This window comes from Apis mellifera, linkage group LG4, assembly GCF_003254395.2.
Source record: "Apis mellifera strain DH4 linkage group LG4, Amel_HAv3.1, whole genome shotgun sequence".
Lineage (NCBI taxonomy): Eukaryota > Metazoa > Arthropoda > Insecta > Hymenoptera > Apidae > Apis > Apis mellifera.
The window spans coordinates 2,010,711-2,033,159 of record NC_037641.1 but is presented as its reverse complement, the minus strand read 5'-3'; the positions used below and the strand labels follow the sequence as shown (position 1 = coordinate 2,033,159).

General features: G+C 20.6%; 3 protein-coding genes across 5 annotated transcripts; 2 read left to right on the top strand and 1 right to left on the bottom strand.

Annotated features, from left to right (window-relative positions):
• The first annotated feature begins 1,277 nt into the window (after positions 1 to 1,277).
• On the top strand, positions 1,278 to 5,163 carry LOC727333 (acyl-CoA Delta(11) desaturase). Of its 2 annotated transcripts, none has more exons than XM_026440386.1 (6): positions 1,278 to 1,335; positions 1,755 to 1,891; positions 2,847 to 2,977; positions 3,293 to 3,498; positions 3,930 to 4,115; positions 4,809 to 5,163. In XM_026440386.1, the coding sequence occupies exons 2-6, from the start codon at positions 1,756 to 1,758 to the stop codon at positions 5,113 to 5,115; spliced, it is 966 nt and encodes a 321-aa protein (XP_026296171.1). In that variant the 5' UTR covers positions 1,278 to 1,335; position 1,755; the 3' UTR covers positions 5,116 to 5,163. The 2 variants fall into 2 exon arrangements, with proteins under 2 accessions (XP_026296171.1, XP_026296172.1); XM_026440387.1 differs by lacking the exon at positions 1,278 to 1,335 and adding an exon at positions 1,396 to 1,488.
• A 2,754-nt stretch (positions 5,164 to 7,917) lies between these two features.
• Positions 7,918 to 11,164, bottom strand: LOC113218712 (acyl-CoA Delta(11) desaturase-like). Its single transcript, XM_026440021.1, is given in 5 exon segments — positions 7,918 to 8,121; positions 8,124 to 8,149; positions 9,561 to 9,778; positions 9,892 to 9,995; positions 11,141 to 11,164. Coding segments are annotated over 5 exon segments (537 nt in total). The 3' UTR covers positions 7,918 to 7,956.
• Positions 11,165 to 16,708: 5,544 nt separating this feature from the next.
• LOC113218558 (acyl-CoA Delta(11) desaturase-like) lies at positions 16,709 to 20,601 on the top strand. Of its 2 annotated transcripts, none has more exons than XM_026440388.1 (6): positions 16,709 to 16,766; positions 17,186 to 17,322; positions 18,279 to 18,409; positions 18,725 to 18,930; positions 19,362 to 19,547; positions 20,247 to 20,601. In XM_026440388.1, the coding sequence occupies exons 2-6, from the start codon at positions 17,187 to 17,189 to the stop codon at positions 20,551 to 20,553; spliced, it is 966 nt and encodes a 321-aa protein (XP_026296173.1). In that variant the 5' UTR covers positions 16,709 to 16,766; position 17,186; the 3' UTR covers positions 20,554 to 20,601. The 2 variants fall into 2 exon arrangements, with proteins under 2 accessions (XP_026296173.1, XP_026296174.1); XM_026440389.1 differs by lacking the exon at positions 16,709 to 16,766 and adding an exon at positions 16,827 to 16,919.
• Positions 20,602 to 22,449: the final 1,848 nt, after the last annotated feature.

The window sequence follows — 22,449 nt, the reverse complement described above, 5'->3', positions numbered from 1 at the left end:
TTTGAGCTATTCTATTCGCGTACTCATATTTTATATGATGATGCTGCACTGGAAAAAACCATACATGGAACTTTTGAAAATCTTGTCCACATTTTGTTTTCGAATGAAGTGATATCTTTACTATTTTAAAGATATCATTTGAACTTCGTTCTTGATTTCTGCAATTGTTATTGTTCATTTCGATTTTTTTTCTATAATTATCATTATTCATTCGATATTTTTACTTTAAGTTGCATGATTATCTTTATTCTTTAAAAACACTTTATGTCAGCTTTCTATAATTATCATTTTTCATTTCATATTTTTACTTCAAGTTGCACGATTATTTTCATTTTTTTAAAAATATTTTATATCAATTTTCGAAACTATTTTTATTGTATATTCTAGTCATAAACAAATTTTTTTATAAAATATTATATTTTTGCAAAATTTATTTGCAAGTATTGAAAAATATATTTATTACATAAAATGAAATAAAACTTGAAAAAAAACTTAAATTAAATAGAATTTGAAAATATCAAATTTCTATTTGATATTTTCCTCTCATTTTTCTACATTTATGAAATGTAAACATTAAAAAACTGATATCAATATTACTATATTTTACTTTTAATTAAAATTAACGATATTCAATTATAAATTATTATTAATATTTTATTATTAAATTATACTTTACATCAAAAATTTAATTCGCATTATTAAGAATATTTCAAATATTTGAAAATATTTTTAAAGAATTAATTCTTTGTAATGAATTTTATTTATAAATTTTTACCGATTCAGAGAATATAGGAATCATGTTATAATACTCTTTACATTTATTTTTTATACACTCTATAAAAGGAAATATTTAAATGAACTTTATATCTTATCTTTATATCTACTGCACTTCGGATTCTTTGAAATAAATCTTTTATATTATATTTGATTTAAATTTATATCTTATATTATATCACATATTATACATTTGAATTTATATTTACATCACTTAATGGTTATATATTTTAATTCCTGAAATAATTATGTAGAACATATTTATAACATAAGAAATTTTATTAGATAAAATAATTATCCAAATTAATTTATTTATTAATGAAAATTTTTTACTAATTTATTTATTTAAAAAATCGAAATATTCTTTTATTATATAATGTCTCGTTATTAGTGAATAATTATTCGAAATGTGAGAAACATGAAAAACGCTGAAGGAAATGACGGTGTTAATTAAATGATAATGGAAATCGAATAGAGGTCAATTAATCGAATTTGTATTTTACATTTATTTAAGTAGTTCTTTTTCAACTTTTTAAAAGATTATTTCGTGCTAAAAGTCAGGTACAAGTTTGATCCATTTAAATCCATATTATTTCAACTTTCAAATTATTTTGCTTTAATTATTTTATTTTCTTTTGACTATGTTTTTCTTGTTTAATTTTTTGTGATATTTTTGACTAGATTGTATTTCTAATTCATTCACTGAATTTGATGGTATTACGTACGATTTGTATCATTCTCACATTCTTTAAGATCGATTTTTTAAGTTTTTTATGAAAATTTCTATATATTTATATTTGGAACTTTAATTTTTTATCTTTTAATCTTTTAATTTAAAATTTTTGCTATTATTGAATTTTGAAAGTTTAAAATAACATTTGAAGTGAAATAAGTGAAAAATTCAAGAAATTAAACTCAATTGATAATTATATTTTGTTGTTGTGCAACATATGGAATTTTTAATTTATTGAAATAAATAGGATGGTGGAAGAAGAGAAACCAAAGAAACAGTATGTGAAATGGGCAGCTGTTTTATGGTACATTTATATACACGTTCTAGGAGTATACGCTATCTGGTTGATGTTTACTTCTGCCAAATGGATGACTATATTCTATAGTAAGATTCTATAATAAATTTTTCTTATAAATATATAAATAATTTTCAAAAAATTTTCAATTAATTATTAATTTTATTATTTAATTATTTAGTATATTTAGTATATACGAATTAATTATTTTTTTTATGTTTGATTGAATAGTTATGAATAGGATCTGAATACGATCTATAATATATGAATAGGATAATATATGAATATATGAATAGGATCTATAATAATTTTTGAAGCGTTATTTTGAAGCGTTCATGACTTATTCAGAAAGTTATATTTAAATATTAAAAATTAATATATCATATTAATTTATCTTACTAATTTTTAATTGATTCTCATTTAATTATATTTTTTTATATTTAATTATATTCAAACATCAAAGTTATAATTAAACATTAAAAAATAATTTAATTATTAGATAGAATAAAGAAATATTGAGCTTGTTATAAGATAATATACGTGTTAAAAATTAAAGATATAAATATTAGAAAATCTAAAACTTATAATAATAATTAAAGATATATTATAGAATTAGAGAATTCAATAAATAGTTGATCGTGAATATAACACTTTGATGAATATTTCAGTTGTAAAAATGGTTAGTTACGTTATTATATATTTATATCATTACATTTAATTTTTTTCGTTGCAAATAGAATAATAAAAAATTATTCTATGAAATTCCAGTATATTTTTTCTTTTGCTTAATTTTTTTGGCTAACTTATAATAATTAACAATATTATAAAAATATATTGTAGAATCAAATAATAAATATAGCTATTAACATTTTGATTAATATTTTAATCGCGAAAATGACCAATAATATTATTATCTATTTATATCATAACCTAATATCCTTTGTTGCACATAAGAATACCTTAATATTCTATCAATTTCTATTGTTATATTCTAAATTTATTCTATTTCTTTCATTTAATTTTGCTAATGAATTGATTTTTCAGCAATTTTCATAATAGCTATTGGTTATCTTGGAGTGACAGCAGGTGCTCATAGATTGTGGGCCCATAAAACATACGAAGCCGTAGGATTTATTAAATTATTCCTTATGCTTGCTCATACTCTTGCAGGAGTAGTAAGTATTTTAAGATTATTGTGTCAATGAAACATTTAGAAGAAATCATCAAATGAATCGAATGCGTTTCTTTTTTATGATATTTATAAATATTATAAATATATTTATAAATATTTTTATAAATATTTACGCAATAAATATACATAAAACATAAAATTAATTTAGATATTCGTTATATAAAGTAAAATTTTGAATAAAAATTTTCCAAAGATTTTTTATTTAATTTTGTTCTTTTTTATTATTCTTTTTAAAATAAATAATTAATAATAATAAATATATTTATATTTATTATAAATAAGTATATATTGTTTATAGGGTTCGATATATGACTGGATTTTATATCACAGGATTCATCATAAATATTATGGGACTGATAAAGATCCATACAATCATAAAAAAGGATTTCTCTACAGCCATTATATAAGTAATATATTGTCGTTTAATATGAGTCTTGAAGAAATGAAACGTAACGTTGATTTACGCGATATTGATAATGATGCTTATGTTTACTTTCAAAAGATGTAAGTTTTTTTTAAACATGTATCTAATATTTATTATATGAAAATGAAAATTATGAAATTCTAAATTTTCTTTAGTTGAAACATGACAACTCAAATGGTAGATTTGAATTAATAATATATATAATATTGGAAATGATACAATGATTATTGTATAAGTCATTAATATAAGTATGTAGCTGTAACATGTTTTAAATTTTTCTAATTAGGAGAAAAAAGAAAAAAACAAAATTCCATAATCTAAATTAACTAAGAAAAATTGATAAAACGAAATGTTGCATTAAAATAACATTATTCTCTAATTTTTCTTATTTTTTATTTTCGATATGATAATCTTTACTATTATATCTATATATATCTATATATATATCTTATATCTATATATCTTTATTATTCTATTATTATAATAATCTTTGTTTTCTTTGTATTCGCAGCTTCTATTGGCCATTATTTTTAATATTTGGATTTATATTATCTCTAAATGTGCCGCTGGAATATTGGGACGAATCAATAATTGAGACTATATTAATAACAGGATTTCTACGATTTGCTATTATGATAAATATATCTTGGTTGGTGAATAGTGCATACTTGGTCTGGAACATTAAGGAAAGAGAAAAGTTAATACACAATTAGTAATAATTTTTTGTATAAACTGTTTCTTAAAATACGAAGAAGCCATGCCATTTTTATTGATAATAATATCATGTATTTTAAATAAAATATCATTGTAATCATTAAAAATACAACACGCTTGAATAATCGATATAGCGAATCTTGTGAAAAATCATTTGATTATACTTATTGAATAAGACTGAATAATTCGTTAAGTACAGCACAAATATATATAAATATATATATATATATATATATATATATATATATATATATATATTTTACTATTATTTTGTTAATAATTAGAATACAAATTCTAGCTAAATTACTGATATTATTTATAGCATTTGTGACGCGCTGATATATCATTTATGCGTGAAAACTTTTAATGATTATATATTGATTTGTATGATTATGTAATGATTTGATTATTCAACAAAGTACATTGAAATTAAATTATTTTATTAAATTATTAAAATTTGACAAAAATTAATTTTGTAGCATTAAATTGATCGTTAATATAATGTTGTAAAACAAAATATGTAATAGTTATAACGAAAATTATTAATATTACGATAAAATTAACAAGAGTAAAAAGCATTTATACCAAAAATATTTATATGATTTCATATATTATATTTATTCAAAATAAGCATTAATCGAAATTTTGCAATTTTATAATCTAATTGTTATTTCAGGATTTCATCAAATATCATGAACATCTTTTTCAAGAAATCATTTTGGCCAAAATACCATTACATAATACCATGGGACTGGAAATCTGGTGAATTTGGTACTTATAATAATGATTGCACTACATTCTTTATCAAAATGTGGCATGAACTCAATTTGGTTAATTCGTTATTAACAACTGATACCGAAGATATCAGAAATATGCTGCATGAAATGAGTATAAAGAAAATCACTCTTAAAGATAGTCTTGAAATATTGAAAAAAAAATCTATATTCGATGCGCAAAAAACAAAATTGATTGTTAAGCATTGAATTAAAAATGCGAAGTTAATTAAACGATTAAAAAAAATTGAAGTAAAATCAGTTTTATTATTTGTTCGCAACATTTTTAAATATTTACCTCATTGATTTGTTAAATATATTATCTCATTACATGATCTTGAATTAAGATTTAATTTCTAAATGGATCTTAGAGAATATTAGAATTTGAATTTTCAATATATAATAATTATTCATATAATTTGGAACGTTTCCAATTTAATTGAATATTTATGAAGCAATAAATATGATTTCTTTTGAATCTGAATCATAATTTTAAAAATTCTTGAAAATCGTGGAAAATCATGAATGTTGTTATTGATTATCTAAGAAGTTTTGAAAATTTTGATCTTAGAAATATTTAAGATATATCAAAATTTTAAGGAATTTTTAACTTTATTTTTAGTTAGATTCTTTACAAAATGAAATTCGTGCCCTCAAAAAAATCTCTTCTTTTGGAAATTGGGAGATTTTCCAGTAAAGCATGATAGTGTCGTAATAGTATCGCAATCAATTCCTGACTCGAAGTTTGAGGAAAATTTTTCAAATTGAGCTGATAGTCAGATATATAGATATCAAGATGTTAATAATCATTGATCAGTGTCTTAAGAGAATAAGTATAATAATTTATACTTATTCTAAATTTCTTCAAATTAGAATGATGTTGGTTGCCATTGAGTCAACGTTGAAATATGTCATTTTTGGGATCAAACTCCGCTCCTAAGTTGAAACATCTAAAAAATATACAATTATAAGTGAATTAAATTCTTCTCAAAAACAGCAATTTTTTCAGATAACATCATTCTTTGTTCAAGCTTAATGAAGTTTGGCGATCAATAATAATAGAAAAAAGTTTCTATATCAGGAATTTCTTTTTTGAATAAGCTGTCATAAATCTCGCGAGCAATCTCAAAATTCAAAAATATAAATTATTTTGATCTATATTTTATTTATGGTTTTTATAGTAAAATCAGGTTTTAACCATTAACATCACAATCATTTTCTATACTGAAACGATATTGTTTTATATCAAAATAATATCTTGAATTTCTAAAATATTATTTCGATAAAACAGAGATATTACAGTAGTTAAATACGCAAAATTTTTGGGTCTTTGCTTTCGATTCATTCAAAAATTTGTGTTCGTACAAATATTGTTTTTGTTTAAAAGAAAACTATTTGCAAATCATTATTTAAATCGGATATGATAGGTTTTCGAAATATTTGAAAAATCTGTAGTTTGTTTAGAAAATAATCTTTTCTATATTTTATTCATGATTTCATATTAAAATATAATTTTATTTCTAATCATTACAAATATTATAATTTTATTTTGCACTGCTAATATCGAAAGTAACACTAAAATGATAGTGTTAGTGTTTAAGTAGTGTTAGTTTTTAAATAAAATAATGCAGTCTCAATGTTATATATTTATCCTTTATCTTGTTTATCCAATAACAAATGCACTTTATGGATTTCAATTTCCGTAATGTTGCTACGATGTTATTATTCCGCATAAGTAAACAGTAAAATTGTTAAAAGAATTTATATCTTTTTAATTATTTATATTTTATATTTTAAAAATTTTTTACAGAAAATAAATTTTACACTAATTGCGGAATAAAATAAAACATCGTATTAGCAATAATAAATTTTCAATTAATTGCGATATAAGATCAACAAAAAACAGTAAATTTTTTTAAAGCACGATAGGATAATAAATAAAAATATTCTTTGTGTAAAATAAATTTACTAATATAAAATAAACACACAAAAAAATAATTAGAATATTTTTATATTGTTTGTTTTAAGAAGAATGTTACTTGAACGAAAATATTTAGCCAACAAAAACTCTGAAAATAAGTATTTGATTATATAAATTTTCAATTTAGTATTTTAATTTAAGAAAGAAATGGACAATAATTTATTATCTAATATTTATATTCATAAAATTTTCATATTTTGCATATTTATATTAATAGTATACAATACACTAATAATTACATTTCGACGTCGATATAGAATAGACGTTTTTTATGCTTCTTGACATTAGTTTCATCATCAATTTTTAATATATTATATTTTGTTTGTATTATTTTATTGTATTTCAATTTTTTTGTGAACTTCATTTCTATCAAGTGTTTTCATATTAATTAACAAAATAATTTTTCATGTCTACAAATTTCTATTCAATTTATGTCAGGATTACTTGCAGCCATTCATTGTTTTAATCTTATTCCAAATAATCTTACATATTCTTGTTAAGATTTATGAAGAATTAATAAAAATTTGTATTTTTAAATTCAAATATGAAAATTTTAACTTTAATTTTTAGCAAATATTTGACAAATAAATACATCCTTAATGAATCGTTTCGATTTTCAGAATATTTTGCTACAAAATGAATCCTATTTTTAAAAATACAATTATGAATCTTATGATATAATATAATCAATTATATTTTTTCATTCTTATATATATATAAAGCTACAAATTAAAATTTAGACTTGAAGATTATGCAAGTGATGATAAAATTATTCTACAAATGTTAATAAAAAAACTAATTCATTTGATCAATTCTGTTAGATGAATTTTTTTTTAACTTTTATTTCTTTTTATTTTTTTTTATTTTTATTTTTATTTTTAGATTCTATATATAGTTTTTAATACTAGAAATTTATTAATTATTTTGACTAAATGATAGATCTTTTTCGGGTACTGAAAATTTTTATATTTTAATGATTCGTAAAAACCATATTGTAAAAATTAACTATTTATTATTTTAATAACTATTAATTACATTTTCAATTATTAACTATTAAATTTTAAAATATGTTATAATATCAATATCCTCGATTCACTTCTTGTTCTAGCTATTCGTTTAGCAATTATTTTTTCAGAGACGGTTTTTAAATCATATGCTTTTCCCAATAAAGCACAAAAATCGATGAATGCGGAGGTAAAGTTGATTTTATAGGGATTCAGTTCAGCGGTTTTATTTTATCCCAGGGAAATACATGATGATAATTCGTTCACCGCAAGCAGGAATGAATATAGTTAGATTTTTGATTAGTCGAATATTTCTTTTATATTAAATTCATTCAGATTTTAATAATTCAATCAGACTTCTTACAATACGAATGAATATTTGCTTTTCAAAAAATTATTATATATTTGATCTATTTAAATTTTCAATCTATTTTTTCAATCCAAAAAGCATATTATAACTTTTAAATAAAATTTAAAAAATTTTTTAAATAAAATTAAGTCTTTTGAAATATAGTTTAATATATTATTGCAATTTTTAATACATGAAAATAAAAAACTATAATAAGAAAATGAAAAATGAACCATTTTATAAAATATAATTTAATGTAATATTTATAATTATTAAAGAAAACATGGAATAATGAAAAAGCCGAATTTTTGTTAATATCATTAAAAATATCATATTGCACTAGAATTTTGAAAAAATCAGTTGAACTAAAAATAAATGTATGTAATTGTTATTTTTATGCTTTTAAGGAAATGGAAATATATAAATATAATTTCTTACATATCATATAGTTTCATATCTTATTCATGAGCAGTAGAGTTTACGAACAATATTGTATTCAAAACATATCTTAATAGATTGAAATTTATGAATTGTTCATTCCAAAAATAACAGGGTACTCTTATCGGAATCACAATGCATACGAGCAGAACTAATAAATAATACTATTTAGAAAATGATCCAAAAAAATATTTAAGATATATCGATATACATTCTAGAAAGGAATTTCTATTGAGTTCAATTATAGGAATTATAATAAATTCGGTTCCTAATAAATTTTATAAAATTTGCCTGAATTGAATTTTTAATCATATATTATTACTAACAAATTTTCAAAATTCTTTTTAAATTTAATATTTCTTATAATGATTATTCTTATAATTTTCTTATTATGATATCAACATTAGTTATTGTTAAAATAAATATTAATTTATATAACTTATGTCAATTAAATTTATATTTTTACTTTATTTTAAATATTTATTTTAAATGTAAATTATTTTAAAAATAAATTATTTTAAATAATATTCATTACTTGTGATTTCATAAGAGAAAAATATAATTACATATTCCTACAATATGTGCAATTTCTATTACTATTCTATTACTATCTTTATTAAAATTTCAAAAAAATTTGGCTAATCTTAATTTTCATTAGGATAGATTTTCTTTATTTATTTTTATTTCAAGCAGATATTGATTAATATAATTTCCTTGTTCAAAATTTCTTCCATAAAATTTCAGCCAATTTTATTAGTAAATTTAATTTAAATTAGCAAGATTATCTATTGAATCTTATTCAATGGAATGTTGGTTAAAAAATGATTAATTTTATTTAGGAAAAAAATTAAAATATTGGGCTAAAAATAAAATTATATTTTACCTTTTTTGAAAAATATAGAAACAATAGGATCACTCGAGTCAAGATTAGCATTTTTTTTAATTACATCAGGATGCTTTCGGACAAGTAAATAGCCTAAGTGAGAAAAAAAAAGTCCTCGACGCGTATTATTCGGATCCGTGTCAGTATCTGTGAATTTGTGATATACTCTATGCTTTCTCACCCATTCATAAATATGATTCTGCAAATCAAGAGCCAAGCTTCAAATATTAAATTTGTAATGTCGTTCAAGAAATTATATGTAATTAATTATAAAGAACAAGACCAAAAGGGAGTTGAAATTTATTTGGTAAGCAAGTATTTAAAGAAGCACCAGCAAAAAGCAAAGAGGCCACTTTGCTTTGTAACTTCTATGTGACTATAATTTATGGGCTTCAGCTCTGATATCCATAGAACTTGAATATCCCAGAACAACAACTGAAAATATCAGTTAATTTATGACATTTTATTTAATTCAAATTTTATTACATACTTTTTTAATTTGATTTATATTGATATAAAGAACGGAAAATAATACATAATAATATAGCTATTTTCTATTAAAATCTTTAAATAAAATTAATATTAGTCTAATTATATTCTAAAATTATCCAGTCATTCTAATAAGAGAAATTTTCTCAAAAAATTTCGTAGATTTTGTGATTGTTAAAAATTTAAACTTTTATTCAATATTCTATTTATTAATTAAAATTTTCTGAAAAAGCAATTAACAAAACAATTTCATTTATATAATAATTTTGTTTTTGTGAAATAATAGAATAACTATATCGCATAAATCATATATCGTTTTCAAATGACCTTTTTTTCTATTTTTTATAACAAAAAAAATGAGATATCGATATTTTTTGCTTATTTTCCTATTTTTTAGTGTTCATCGCGTCTTTCAAAAACTGAATATCCGATGATCAATGATAGATGTATTGTTTGAAATCAGTATTTGATTATATTATTTAATGATTCAGAATTGTTCTTTATTAATATAATTATTATATTAAATTTCTTTATCATTTAATAATTTTTTATTATATTATGATATGTAATTTTATCTTTATCATGAATAATTATTATTCATGTAAAATAACTGGAAGAAAAAAAAAGATTTCGTTTTCGAATAGATGATCATTCTTAAAATCAATTAGCACATAATTATTGGAAGATTAATTTCAATGAATTGGCAAATAACTGTTTATAATAACTATTTATTATGAATGTTATAGTTTTTTTTTGTGTTAAATATAATTGGAATCATAATTGAAATATATACATGAAGATAATGTACAAGATTTGTTAATATTTGAAAATTTTTTAAAATTTTTTTTTGATTTTTAATAATTATTATTATTAATTGTCTTTTTTAAATATTTATCAATTATTATTTTATTTAAATTTAATAAAATAATTTTTTTGAACACAAAATTATAATTAACTTAATAAATAAATTATTGGATATTATTAATTATATTTTTGATATTATAATTATATTTTTTAAATTATATTTTAATATTTTTCAAAATTTTTATATAATTCTGTAGATATTTTAATTATTTTACGATAGATGTTACCATTACTTCAAATAATTTATGCATTTAGGAAATTTTTATATCTTAATCTATTTGTTATTAATATATTAATTTGGAAAATAGAATAGAAAAGAATTTTTTTTTAAATCTTTAAAATTAAATCTATTAATTAATCATATTGTTGAATATTTTTAATTTTTGAAAATTATTATGAAATGTTATTCAAATAATTAATATAGAATAAATTAAAATTTAAAATTTTACTGAATTTTTCTTGAAGTATTTCTTGAGATATCTTCATAATGTTATCAATGACATTATTTTAAAAAACCCAGAATGAAAATTTTTAAAGTTTAATAGCTTATCATTAATCGATAATTTTAATTTAATGAATGATGAATTTTTAATGTAGAGAAATATAAAAAAAATTACATATTTGCAGCTATATATTAGATTATCGAAAAATTGAGCATTAATACGATTTAAATTAGGATACATAGTAATGATAGATATGATAATAATTATAAATTATTATTATTATAATTATTAATAACAGAATTTGAAGATTATGATTGACAGGATAAAAAATGTGGATAGTGGAAAATATTTATAAACGTATATATACATATATATTACGGAAAAAACGTTATAATCATACACCAATTTTATTAAAAACATTTAAAAATTTTCGATTTAACTTCAAAATCTTATTCATATTAAAAAAAGTCAAAATTTTTAAGTTTTTAATGTCACAAAAATTCGATAGTCCTGAAATCCTCAAATTTTAAATTTTCATTTATAATTTTTATAATTTCGAAATTTTCATATTTTCAAAATTTTAAAAATTCTATTTTATAATAATTTTATATGCTAATTTCTGTCAATAACAATATTACTTTGTTCACTACGAAATAAGTGTTATTATTAAAAATCTACTTATTAACTGATTTTTAATTAAAATTGATAAAAGTAAAATTATACCATTGATCCCTCCAACTCTTTCTTTATGCGTGTTTTTCCCGAAAAGAATTGGAAGAAAAACCAAACTGGCTCGCGACAGTCTTGCACAGTTGATATAGAAATAGAAATTAGAGCAGATAGAATTTGACGACAGTACACATCAAAATACAGATAGAATCATAAGAGTTAGTCACAAAGAATCAAAGTAACCATTCGTTCATTTAAAGTTCATAACATAAATGAATATATAGTTCTATAGATGACTTTTCGTGCAGTAATATCAGTTTAAGAATTTCATTTGTGCAATATTTAAAATCGTTCACCATTTTCGACTTTAATTTAATTTTAACTTTCATTTTAGATATCATTAAATATTATTTTATTTACATAAGATAATTTAAAAAAAAATTTTTTTAATTATGAAAAAATAGTTCATGACACATTAATTATCAAAGCTTGTCTAATAAAAATAATAATATTTAGCAATAATAATATACATTATTTATATTATGATGTATTACAATATGCTATAACATGTTTACAAAGTAATAAATAATATTATTTAATGTATAAATTTAAAGTACAATGTACGTATTTATAATGAAAGCTAATTAGACTTTCCACAAAGTGAAATTTGCATCTCCAGAAAATATTTTTTCAGTTTAATTGAGAGGATCATAGATTTCTGGCACAATAATAATCAATAATATCATCGTCATGTCTCGCGACACTCCTACGCTAGAGAAAAATTCTTCGAATTAAAATGATTAATTACCGTTGAGTCAGACATGTCTGAAATATCACTTTTGGAATCGTTCTTCGCTCTGTTGAAATATGTCAAAAATATATAATAATAAGTATCGCTTAAGTTCTTCTTAATAATTGCAGATAACACCATCATTTATTTATACTTAATGCTGATCGGCGACCGATAATAATAAAAAAAGATTTTTATGCAAGGAATTATTTCAAAAAAGCTGTTAAAAATCCCATGAGCAAAAAGTACTCACGAACATTTCTTATATATGTTGATTGTGTACTGAAAACAATAAATAAAATGTACGGATTTAGCTGAATGAATATATTAATTGTATGATTGCACATAAATGTTTACAAAACATTTGAAGTGTTTGTATCGAAGAAAAACAAATAGGTACCAATTATGAAATAGCCGTGTTGTTGGCAACATTCAATAATAAAGTCATAAATAATATTTCAGTGAACTTTAAATTTTACAACATATATTATATTAATATTTAAATCTTTAATTTATTTTTCTCTTATGCAACATATATAGTTAAAAATATAAGTTAAAAATATATTACAATTTAAATAGAAAATTAATGCAAACAATAAAGAAACATTATTTTATTTTATTATTAAAAATTGTGAATTATTACTTAATCTCATTACAACTTCTGAAAAAAATTTGAAATAATAATAAGGATATTGGAATTTTACATGAAATGCAATTTAATTAAATTTAATTATTAAAATTAATGTAATATTTGTAACTTCGAAATAAAATAAAAAATAATGAAAGATACTTATTTTACATTATACAATGAAAAATATAGATAATGACGTCAGCAGTTATTAGATATTTCAGTTTTTGATTCATTCAAGAAGTTTTATAATGAACAAACCTATATATATTCATTTTAATCAAATAGAAATAGAAATAAAAAATAGAATTAAAAAGTATAAGAGAATTAGTCAATCACAGCAATTACATTAGTTAATATTATAAGACGATTTTTTATTTATGAGAATTTAATTCTTATTTATTTGATGCTTCAGATTTTACAAATGATATGTTATGATAGTAAATAATAGATCTTTTCCTTCATCATAAAACAATTCATATTCAGAAACAAAAATAAAAACTATATTCAAAATTAATGTGTTAAAAAAAAAAAAAAATAACTTATCAAAAATCTATTTCTTCATGGATTGAGCTTAAATGTTTTAAATCCGATATTGAACTTGAGCATTACACGAATATTTTTTATTTTCCGTTTTACTTTTGATTGAATTTTTTAAATGCTCAAACAAAGATGACATATTTTACATATTTTAAGCCCATTATAATTTATAGCTTTTTGATATATTTGTCGTTGCATAATCTCTCAAGGATCATATTTCTATCATTAAATCATTAGATCGGAATTTCGACATATCATATCGAATTTTCGGCATATCAATGCTCCAATTCGAATTTCCATAAAAAATATATAAATTGAACTATTGCAACTCGTTTATTTGAGAGATTTACAAAGTTATTTACAATATTTTTTAATGCTACAGATTATGTATAGTAATATACATAATATATATATTAGTAATTATTTCAAATATTTTCAAGTCATCGGAATTGGTCATATCAATGATCGCTGCATTTCTACTTTAATTTAATACTTTAATCTTCTACTATTTTCTACTTTAATCTTCAAATTCTTTTCAAAAACTTTGATCATTAGAATGTAACTAAAAGTTTTTGACTTATAACATTATTGATTCTGCGAAGTTGATTTTTTTTTATTATTTTCGTCGTGATACCTTTCTATTGTGGTCTGTTGTATGAATTTTTCTTATGCATGTCTTGCAATAATTTTTTTTTTTTTTATATATGCGTCATCATTTCTACTTGCTTAATACTTACCCAACATTTCCTTTTTTAGATTCGCAATGCGATTGATTCCTATTTTGTTTGTTGAATCTATTATTCAATAGAGAAACGTTTAAGTCGCGAAAATGAAGATTGAAAAATTCTAATTTTTGACAACAATAAGTACCTCTTATTCGTGTTGTGTTAAAAATAATCAAAATTCATTTCACAAAAAACTATATACGAAACACATTTTTTCGATTCGTCAAATATTTACTCTTTAAATTTTTTTTTTTTTTTTGATTCTGATACTTTATTAATCAAGAAGAAAATGTCTTATGGAATACTTCTAAAGATAAAATCTAATAACTATCGATTGTTATGATCAAAATATTTTCGAATCTCGATCCATCTGCGAGTTGAATGCGTGAAACTTTGATGCAGAATTGCTGAATAATATTCCTTCTATCTCTAAAAATGGTTTAATTAGATTAGGCTGATGCATACAGAATGAAATGTTTAGCTGAAACCTGATTGTGTAATATTTTTTTTCTTAATATGACAATAGTAATAGGAATAATGATAATTAACTTGAGCGGATATCCGATGGCGTGATATATCTTTAATGTAATAAAGGTCGTGGAAATAGCGTTTAATGTCATGTTTTCTTTCTATGGAAATTTGCAACTATTAGTAATAAAAATAAGTAATGTATTGTTGTATTGTCCGATAATTCTCAGTATCAAATAGAAATAGAAAGCATGATTTGAGCTATTCTATTCGCGTACTCATATTTTATATGATGATGCTGCACTGGAAAAAACCATACATGGAACTTTTGAAAATCTTGTCCACATTTTGTTTTCGAATGAAGTGATATCTTTACTATTTTAAAGATATCATTTGAACTTCGTTCTTGATTTCTGCAATTGTTATTGTTCATTTCGATTTTTTTTCTATAATTATCATTATTCATTCGATATTTTTACTTTAAGTTGCATGATTATCTTTATTCTTTAAAAACACTTTATGTCAGCTTTCTATAATTATCATTTTTCATTTCATATTTTTACTTCAAGTTGCACGATTATTTTCATTTTTTTAAAAATATTTTATATCAATTTTCGAAACTATTTTTATTGTATATTCTAGTCATAAACAAATTTTTTTATAAAATATTATATTTTTGCAAAATTTATTTGCAAGTATTGAAAAATATATTTATTACATAAAATGAAATAAAACTTGAAAAAAAACTTAAATTAAATAGAATTTGAAAATATCAAATTTCTATTTGATATTTTCCTCTCATTTTTCTACATTTATGAAATGTAAACATTAAAAAACTGATATCAATATTACTATATTTTACTTTTAATTAAAATTAACGATATTCAATTATAAATTATTATTAATATTTTATTATTAAATTATACTTTACATCAAAAATTTAATTCGCATTATTAAGAATATTTCAAATATTTGAAAATATTTTTAAAGAATTAATTCTTTGTAATGAATTTTATTTATAAATTTTTACCGATTCAGAGAATATAGGAATCATGTTATAATACTCTTTACATTTATTTTTTATACACTCTATAAAAGGAAATATTTAAATGAACTTTATATCTTATCTTTATATCTACTGCACTTCGGATTCTTTGAAATAAATCTTTTATATTATATTTGATTTAAATTTATATCTTATATTATATCACATATTATACATTTGAATTTATATTTACATCACTTAATGGTTATATATTTTAATTCCTGAAATAATTATGTAGAACATATTTATAACATAAGAAATTTTATTAGATAAAATAATTATCCAAATTAATTTATTTATTAATGAAAATTTTTTACTAATTTATTTATTTAAAAAATCGAAATATTCTTTTATTATATAATGTCTCGTTATTAGTGAATAATTATTCGAAATGTGAGAAACATGAAAAACGCTGAAGGAAATGACGGTGTTAATTAAATGATAATGGAAATCGAATAGAGGTCAATTAATCGAATTTGTATTTTACATTTATTTAAGTAGTTCTTTTTCAACTTTTTAAAAGATTATTTCGTGCTAAAAGTCAGGTACAAGTTTGATCCATTTAAATCCATATTATTTCAACTTTCAAATTATTTTGCTTTAATTATTTTATTTTCTTTTGACTATGTTTTTCTTGTTTAATTTTTTGTGATATTTTTGACTAGATTGTATTTCTAATTCATTCACTGAATTTGATGGTATTACGTACGATTTGTATCATTCTCACATTCTTTAAGATCGATTTTTTAAGTTTTTTATGAAAATTTCTATATATTTATATTTGGAACTTTAATTTTTTATCTTTTAATCTTTTAATTTAAAATTTTTGCTATTATTGAATTTTGAAAGTTTAAAATAACATTTGAAGTGAAATAAGTGAAAAATTCAAGAAATTAAACTCAATTGATAATTATATTTTGTTGTTGTGCAACATATGGAATTTTTAATTTATTGAAATAAATAGGATGGTGGAAGAAGAGAAACCAAAGAAACAGTATGTGAAATGGGCAGCTGTTTTATGGTACATTTATATACACGTTCTAGGAGTATACGCTATCTGGTTGATGTTTACTTCTGCCAAATGGATGACTATATTCTATAGTAAGATTCTATAATAAATTTTTCTTATAAATATATAAATAATTTTCAAAAAATTTTCAATTAATTATTAATTTTATTATTTAATTATTTAGTATATTTAGTATATACGAATTAATTATTTTTTTTATGTTTGATTGAATAGTTATGAATAGGATCTGAATACGATCTATAATATATGAATAGGATAATATATGAATATATGAATAGGATCTATAATAATTTTTGAAGCGTTATTTTGAAGCGTTCATGACTTATTCAGAAAGTTATATTTAAATATTAAAAATTAATATATCATATTAATTTATCTTACTAATTTTTAATTGATTCTCATTTAATTATATTTTTTTATATTTAATTATATTCAAACATCAAAGTTATAATTAAACATTAAAAAAATAATTTAATTATTAGATAGAATAAAGAAATATTGAGCTTGTTATAAGATAATATACGTGTTAAAAATTAAAGATATAAATATTAGAAAATCTAAAACTTATAATAATAATTAAAGATATATTATAGAATTAGAGAATTCAATAAATAGTTGATCGTGAATATAACACTTTGATGAATATTTCAGTTGTAAAAATGGTTAGTTACGTTATTATATATTTATATCATTACATTTAATTTTTTTCGTTGCAAATAGAATAATAAAAAATTATTCTATGAAATTCCAGTATATTTTTTCTTTTGCTTAATTTTTTTGGCTAACTTATAATAATTAACAATATTATAAAAATATATTGTAGAATCAAATAATAAATATAGCTATTAACATTTTGATTAATATTTTAATCGCGAAAATGACCAATAATATTATTATCTATTTATATCATAACCTAATATCCTTTGTTGCACATAAGAATACCTTAATATTCTATCAATTTCTATTGTTATATTCTAAATTTATTCTATTTCTTTCATTTAATTTTGCTAATGAATTGATTTTTCAGCAATTTTCATAATAGCTATTGGTTATCTTGGAGTGACAGCAGGTGCTCATAGATTGTGGGCCCATAAAACATACGAAGCCGTAGGATTTATTAAATTATTCCTTATGCTTGCTCATACTCTTGCAGGAGTAGTAAGTATTTTAAGATTATTGTGTCAATGAAACATTTAGAAGAAATCATCAAATGAATCGAATGCGTTTCTTTTTTATGATATTTATAAATATTATAAATATATTTATAAATATTTTTATAAATATTTACGCAATAAATATACATAAAACATAAAATTAATTTAGATATTCGTTATATAAAGTAAAATTTTGAATAAAAATTTTCCAAAGATTTTTTATTTAATTTTGTTCTTTTTTATTATTCTTTTTAAAATAAATAATTAATAATAATAAATATATTTATATTTATTATAAATAAGTATATATTGTTTATAGGGTTCGATATATGACTGGATTTTATATCACAGGATTCATCATAAATATTATGGGACTGATAAAGATCCATACAATCATAAAAAAGGATTTCTCTACAGCCATTATATAAGTAATATATTGTCGTTTAATATGAGTCTTGAAGAAATGAAACGTAACGTTGATTTACGCGATATTGATAATGATGCTTATGTTTACTTTCAAAAGATGTAAGTTTTTTTTAAACATGTATCTAATATTTATTATATGAAAATGAAAATTATGAAATTCTAAATTTTCTTTAGTTGAAACATGACAACTCAAATGGTAGATTTGAATTAATAATATATATAATATTGGAAATGATACAATGATTATTGTATAAGTCATTAATATAAGTATGTAGCTGTAACATGTTTTAAATTTTTCTAATTAGGAGAAAAAAGAAAAAAACAAAATTCCATAATCTAAATTAACTAAGAAAAATTGATAAAACGAAATGTTGCATTAAAATAACATTATTCTCTAATTTTTCTTATTTTTTATTTTCGATATGATAATCTTTACTATTATATCTATATATATCTATATATATATCTTATATCTATATATCTTTATTATTCTATTATTATAATAATCTTTGTTTTCTTTGTATTCGCAGCTTCTATTGGCCATTATTTTTAATATTTGGATTTATATTATCTCTAAATGTGCCGCTGGAATATTGGGACGAATCAATAATTGAGACTATATTAATAACAGGATTTCTACGATTTGCTATTATGATAAATATATCTTGGTTGGTGAATAGTGCATACTTGGTCTGGAACATTAAGGAAAGAGAAAAGTTAATACACAATTAGTAATAATTTTTTGTATAAACTGTTTCTTAAAATACGAAGAAGCCATGCCATTTTTATTGATAATAATATCATGTATTTTAAATAAAATATCATTGTAATCATTAAAAATACAACACGCTTGAATAATCGATATAGCGAATCTTGTGAAAAATCATTTGATTATACTTATTGAATAAGACTGAATAATTCGTTAAGTACAGCACAAATATATATAAATATATATATATATATATATATATATATATATATATATATATATATATATTTTACTATTATTTTGTTAATAATTAGAATACAAATTCTAGCTAAATTACTGATATTATTTATAGCATTTGTGACGCGCTGATATATCATTTATGCGTGAAAACTTTTAATGATTATATATTGATTTGTATGATTATGTAATGATTTGATTATTCAACAAAGTACATTGAAATTAAATTATTTTATTAAATTATTAAAATTTGACAAAAATTAATTTTGTAGCATTAAATTGATCGTTAATATAATGTTGTAAAACAAAATATGTAATAGTTATAACGAAAATTATTAATATTACGATAAAATTAACAAGAGTAAAAAGCATTTATACCAAAAATATTTATATGATTTCATATATTATATTTATTCAAAATAAGCATTAATCGAAATTTTGCAATTTTATAATCTAATTGTTATTTCAGGATTTCATCAAATATCATGAACATCTTTTTCAAGAAATCATTTTGGCCAAAATACCATTACATAATACCATGGGACTGGAAATCTGGTGAATTTGGTACTTATAATAATGATTGCACTACATTCTTTATCAAAATGTGGCATGAACTCAATTTGGTTAATTCGTTATTAACAACTGATACCGAAGATATCAGAAATATGCTGCATGAAATGAGTATAAAGAAAATCACTCTTAAAGATAGTCTTGAAATATTGAAAAAAAAATCTATATTCGATGCGCAAAAAACAAAATTGATTGTTAAGCATTGAATTAAAAATGCGAAGTTAATTAAACGATTAAAAAAAATTGAAGTAAAATCAGTTTTATTATTTGTTCGCAACATTTTTAAATATTTACCTCATTGATTTGTTAAATATATTATCTCATTACATGATCTTGAATTAAGATTTAATTTCTAAATGGATCTTAGAGAATATTAGAATTTGAATTTTCAATATATAATAATTATTCATATAATTTGGAACGTTTCCAATTTAATTGAATATTTATGAAGCAATAAATATGATTTCTTTTGAATCTGAATCATAATTTTAAAAATTCTTGAAAATCGTGGAAAATCATGAATGTTGTTATTGATTATCTAAGAAGTTTTGAAAATTTTGATCTTAGAAATATTTAAGATATATCAAAATTTTAAGGAATTTTTAACTTTATTTTTAGTTAGATTCTTTACAAAATGAAATTCGTGCCCTCAAAAAAATCTCTTCTTTTGGAAATTGGGAGATTTTCCAGTAAAGCATGATAGTGTCGTAATAGTATCGCAATCAATTCCTGACTCGAAGTTTGAGGAAAATTTTTCAAATTGAGCTGATAGTCAGATATATAGATATCAAGATGTTAATAATCATTGATCAGTGTCTTAAGAGAATAAGTATAATAATTTATACTTATTCTAAATTTCTTCAAATTAGAATGATGTTGGTTGCCATTGAGTCAACGTTGAAATATGTCATTTTTGGGATCAAACTCCGCTCCTAAGTTGAAACATCTAAAAAATATACAATTATAAGTGAATTAAATTCTTCTCAAAAACAGCAATTTTTTCAGATAACATCATTCTTTGTTCAAGCTTAATGAAGTTTGGCGATCAATAATAATAGAAAAAAGTTTCTATATCAGGAATTTCTTTTTTGAATAAGCTGTCATAAATCTCGCGAGCAATCTCAAAATTCAAAAATATAAATTATTTTGATCTATATTTTATTTATGGTTTTTATAGTAAAATCAGGTTTTAACCATTAACATCACAATCATTTTCTATACTGAAACGATATTGTTTTATATCAAAATAATATCTTGAATTTCTAAAATATTATTTCGATAAAACAGAGATATTACAGTAGTTAAATACGCAAAATTTTTGGGTCTTTGCTTTCGATTCATTCAAAAATTTGTGTTCGTACAAATATTGTTTTTGTTTAAAAGAAAACTATTTGCAAATCATTATTTAAATCGGATATGATAGGTTTTCGAAATATTTGAAAAATCTGTAGTTTGTTTAGAAAATAATCTTTTCTATATTTTATTTGATTTCATATTAAAATATAATTTTATTTCTAATCATTACAAATACTATAATCTTATTTTGCACTGCTAATATCGAAAGTAACACTAAAATGATAGTGTTAGTGTTTAAGTAGTGTTAGTTTTTAAATAAAATAATGCAGTCTCAATGTTATATATTTATCCTTTATCTTGTTTATCCAATAACAAATGCACTTTATGGATTTCAATTTCCGTAATGTTGCTACGATGTTATTATTCCGCATAAGTAAACAGTAAAATTGTTAAAAGAATTTATATCTTTTTAATTATTTATATTTTATATTTTAAAAATTTTTTACAGAAAATAAATTTTACACTAATTGCGGAATAAAATAAAACATCGTATTAGCAATAATAAATTTTCAATTAATTGCGATATAAGATCAACAAAAAACAGTAAATTTTTTTAAAGCACGATAGGATAATAAATAAAAATATTCTTTGTGTAAAATAAATTTACTAATATAAAATAAACACACAAAAAAATAATTAGAATATTTTTATATTGTTTGTTTTAAGAAGAATGTTACTTGAACGAAAATATTTAGCCAACAAAAACTCTGAAAATAAGTATTTGATTATATAAATTTTCAATTTAG

Coding starts and splice junctions, on each gene's coding strand:
- LOC113218558 (XM_026440388.1), top strand. CDS start 17,187: ATGGTGGAAGAAGAGAAACCAAAGAAACAGTATGTGAAATGGGCAGCT. Junction 18,410..18,724: donor CTCATACTCTTGCAGGAGTA/GTAAGTATTTTA, acceptor TATTGTTTATAG/GGTTCGATATATGACTGGAT. Junction 18,931..19,361: donor TATGTTTACTTTCAAAAGAT/GTAAGTTTTTTT, acceptor TTGTATTCGCAG/CTTCTATTGGCCATTATTTT.
- LOC727333 (XM_026440386.1), top strand. CDS start 1,756: ATGGTGGAAGAAGAGAAACCAAAGAAACAGTATGTGAAATGGGCAGCT. Junction 1,892..2,846: donor ATGGATGACTATATTCTATA/GTAAGATTCTAT, acceptor TTGATTTTTCAG/CAATTTTCATAATAGCTATT. Junction 2,978..3,292: donor CTCATACTCTTGCAGGAGTA/GTAAGTATTTTA, acceptor TATTGTTTATAG/GGTTCGATATATGACTGGAT.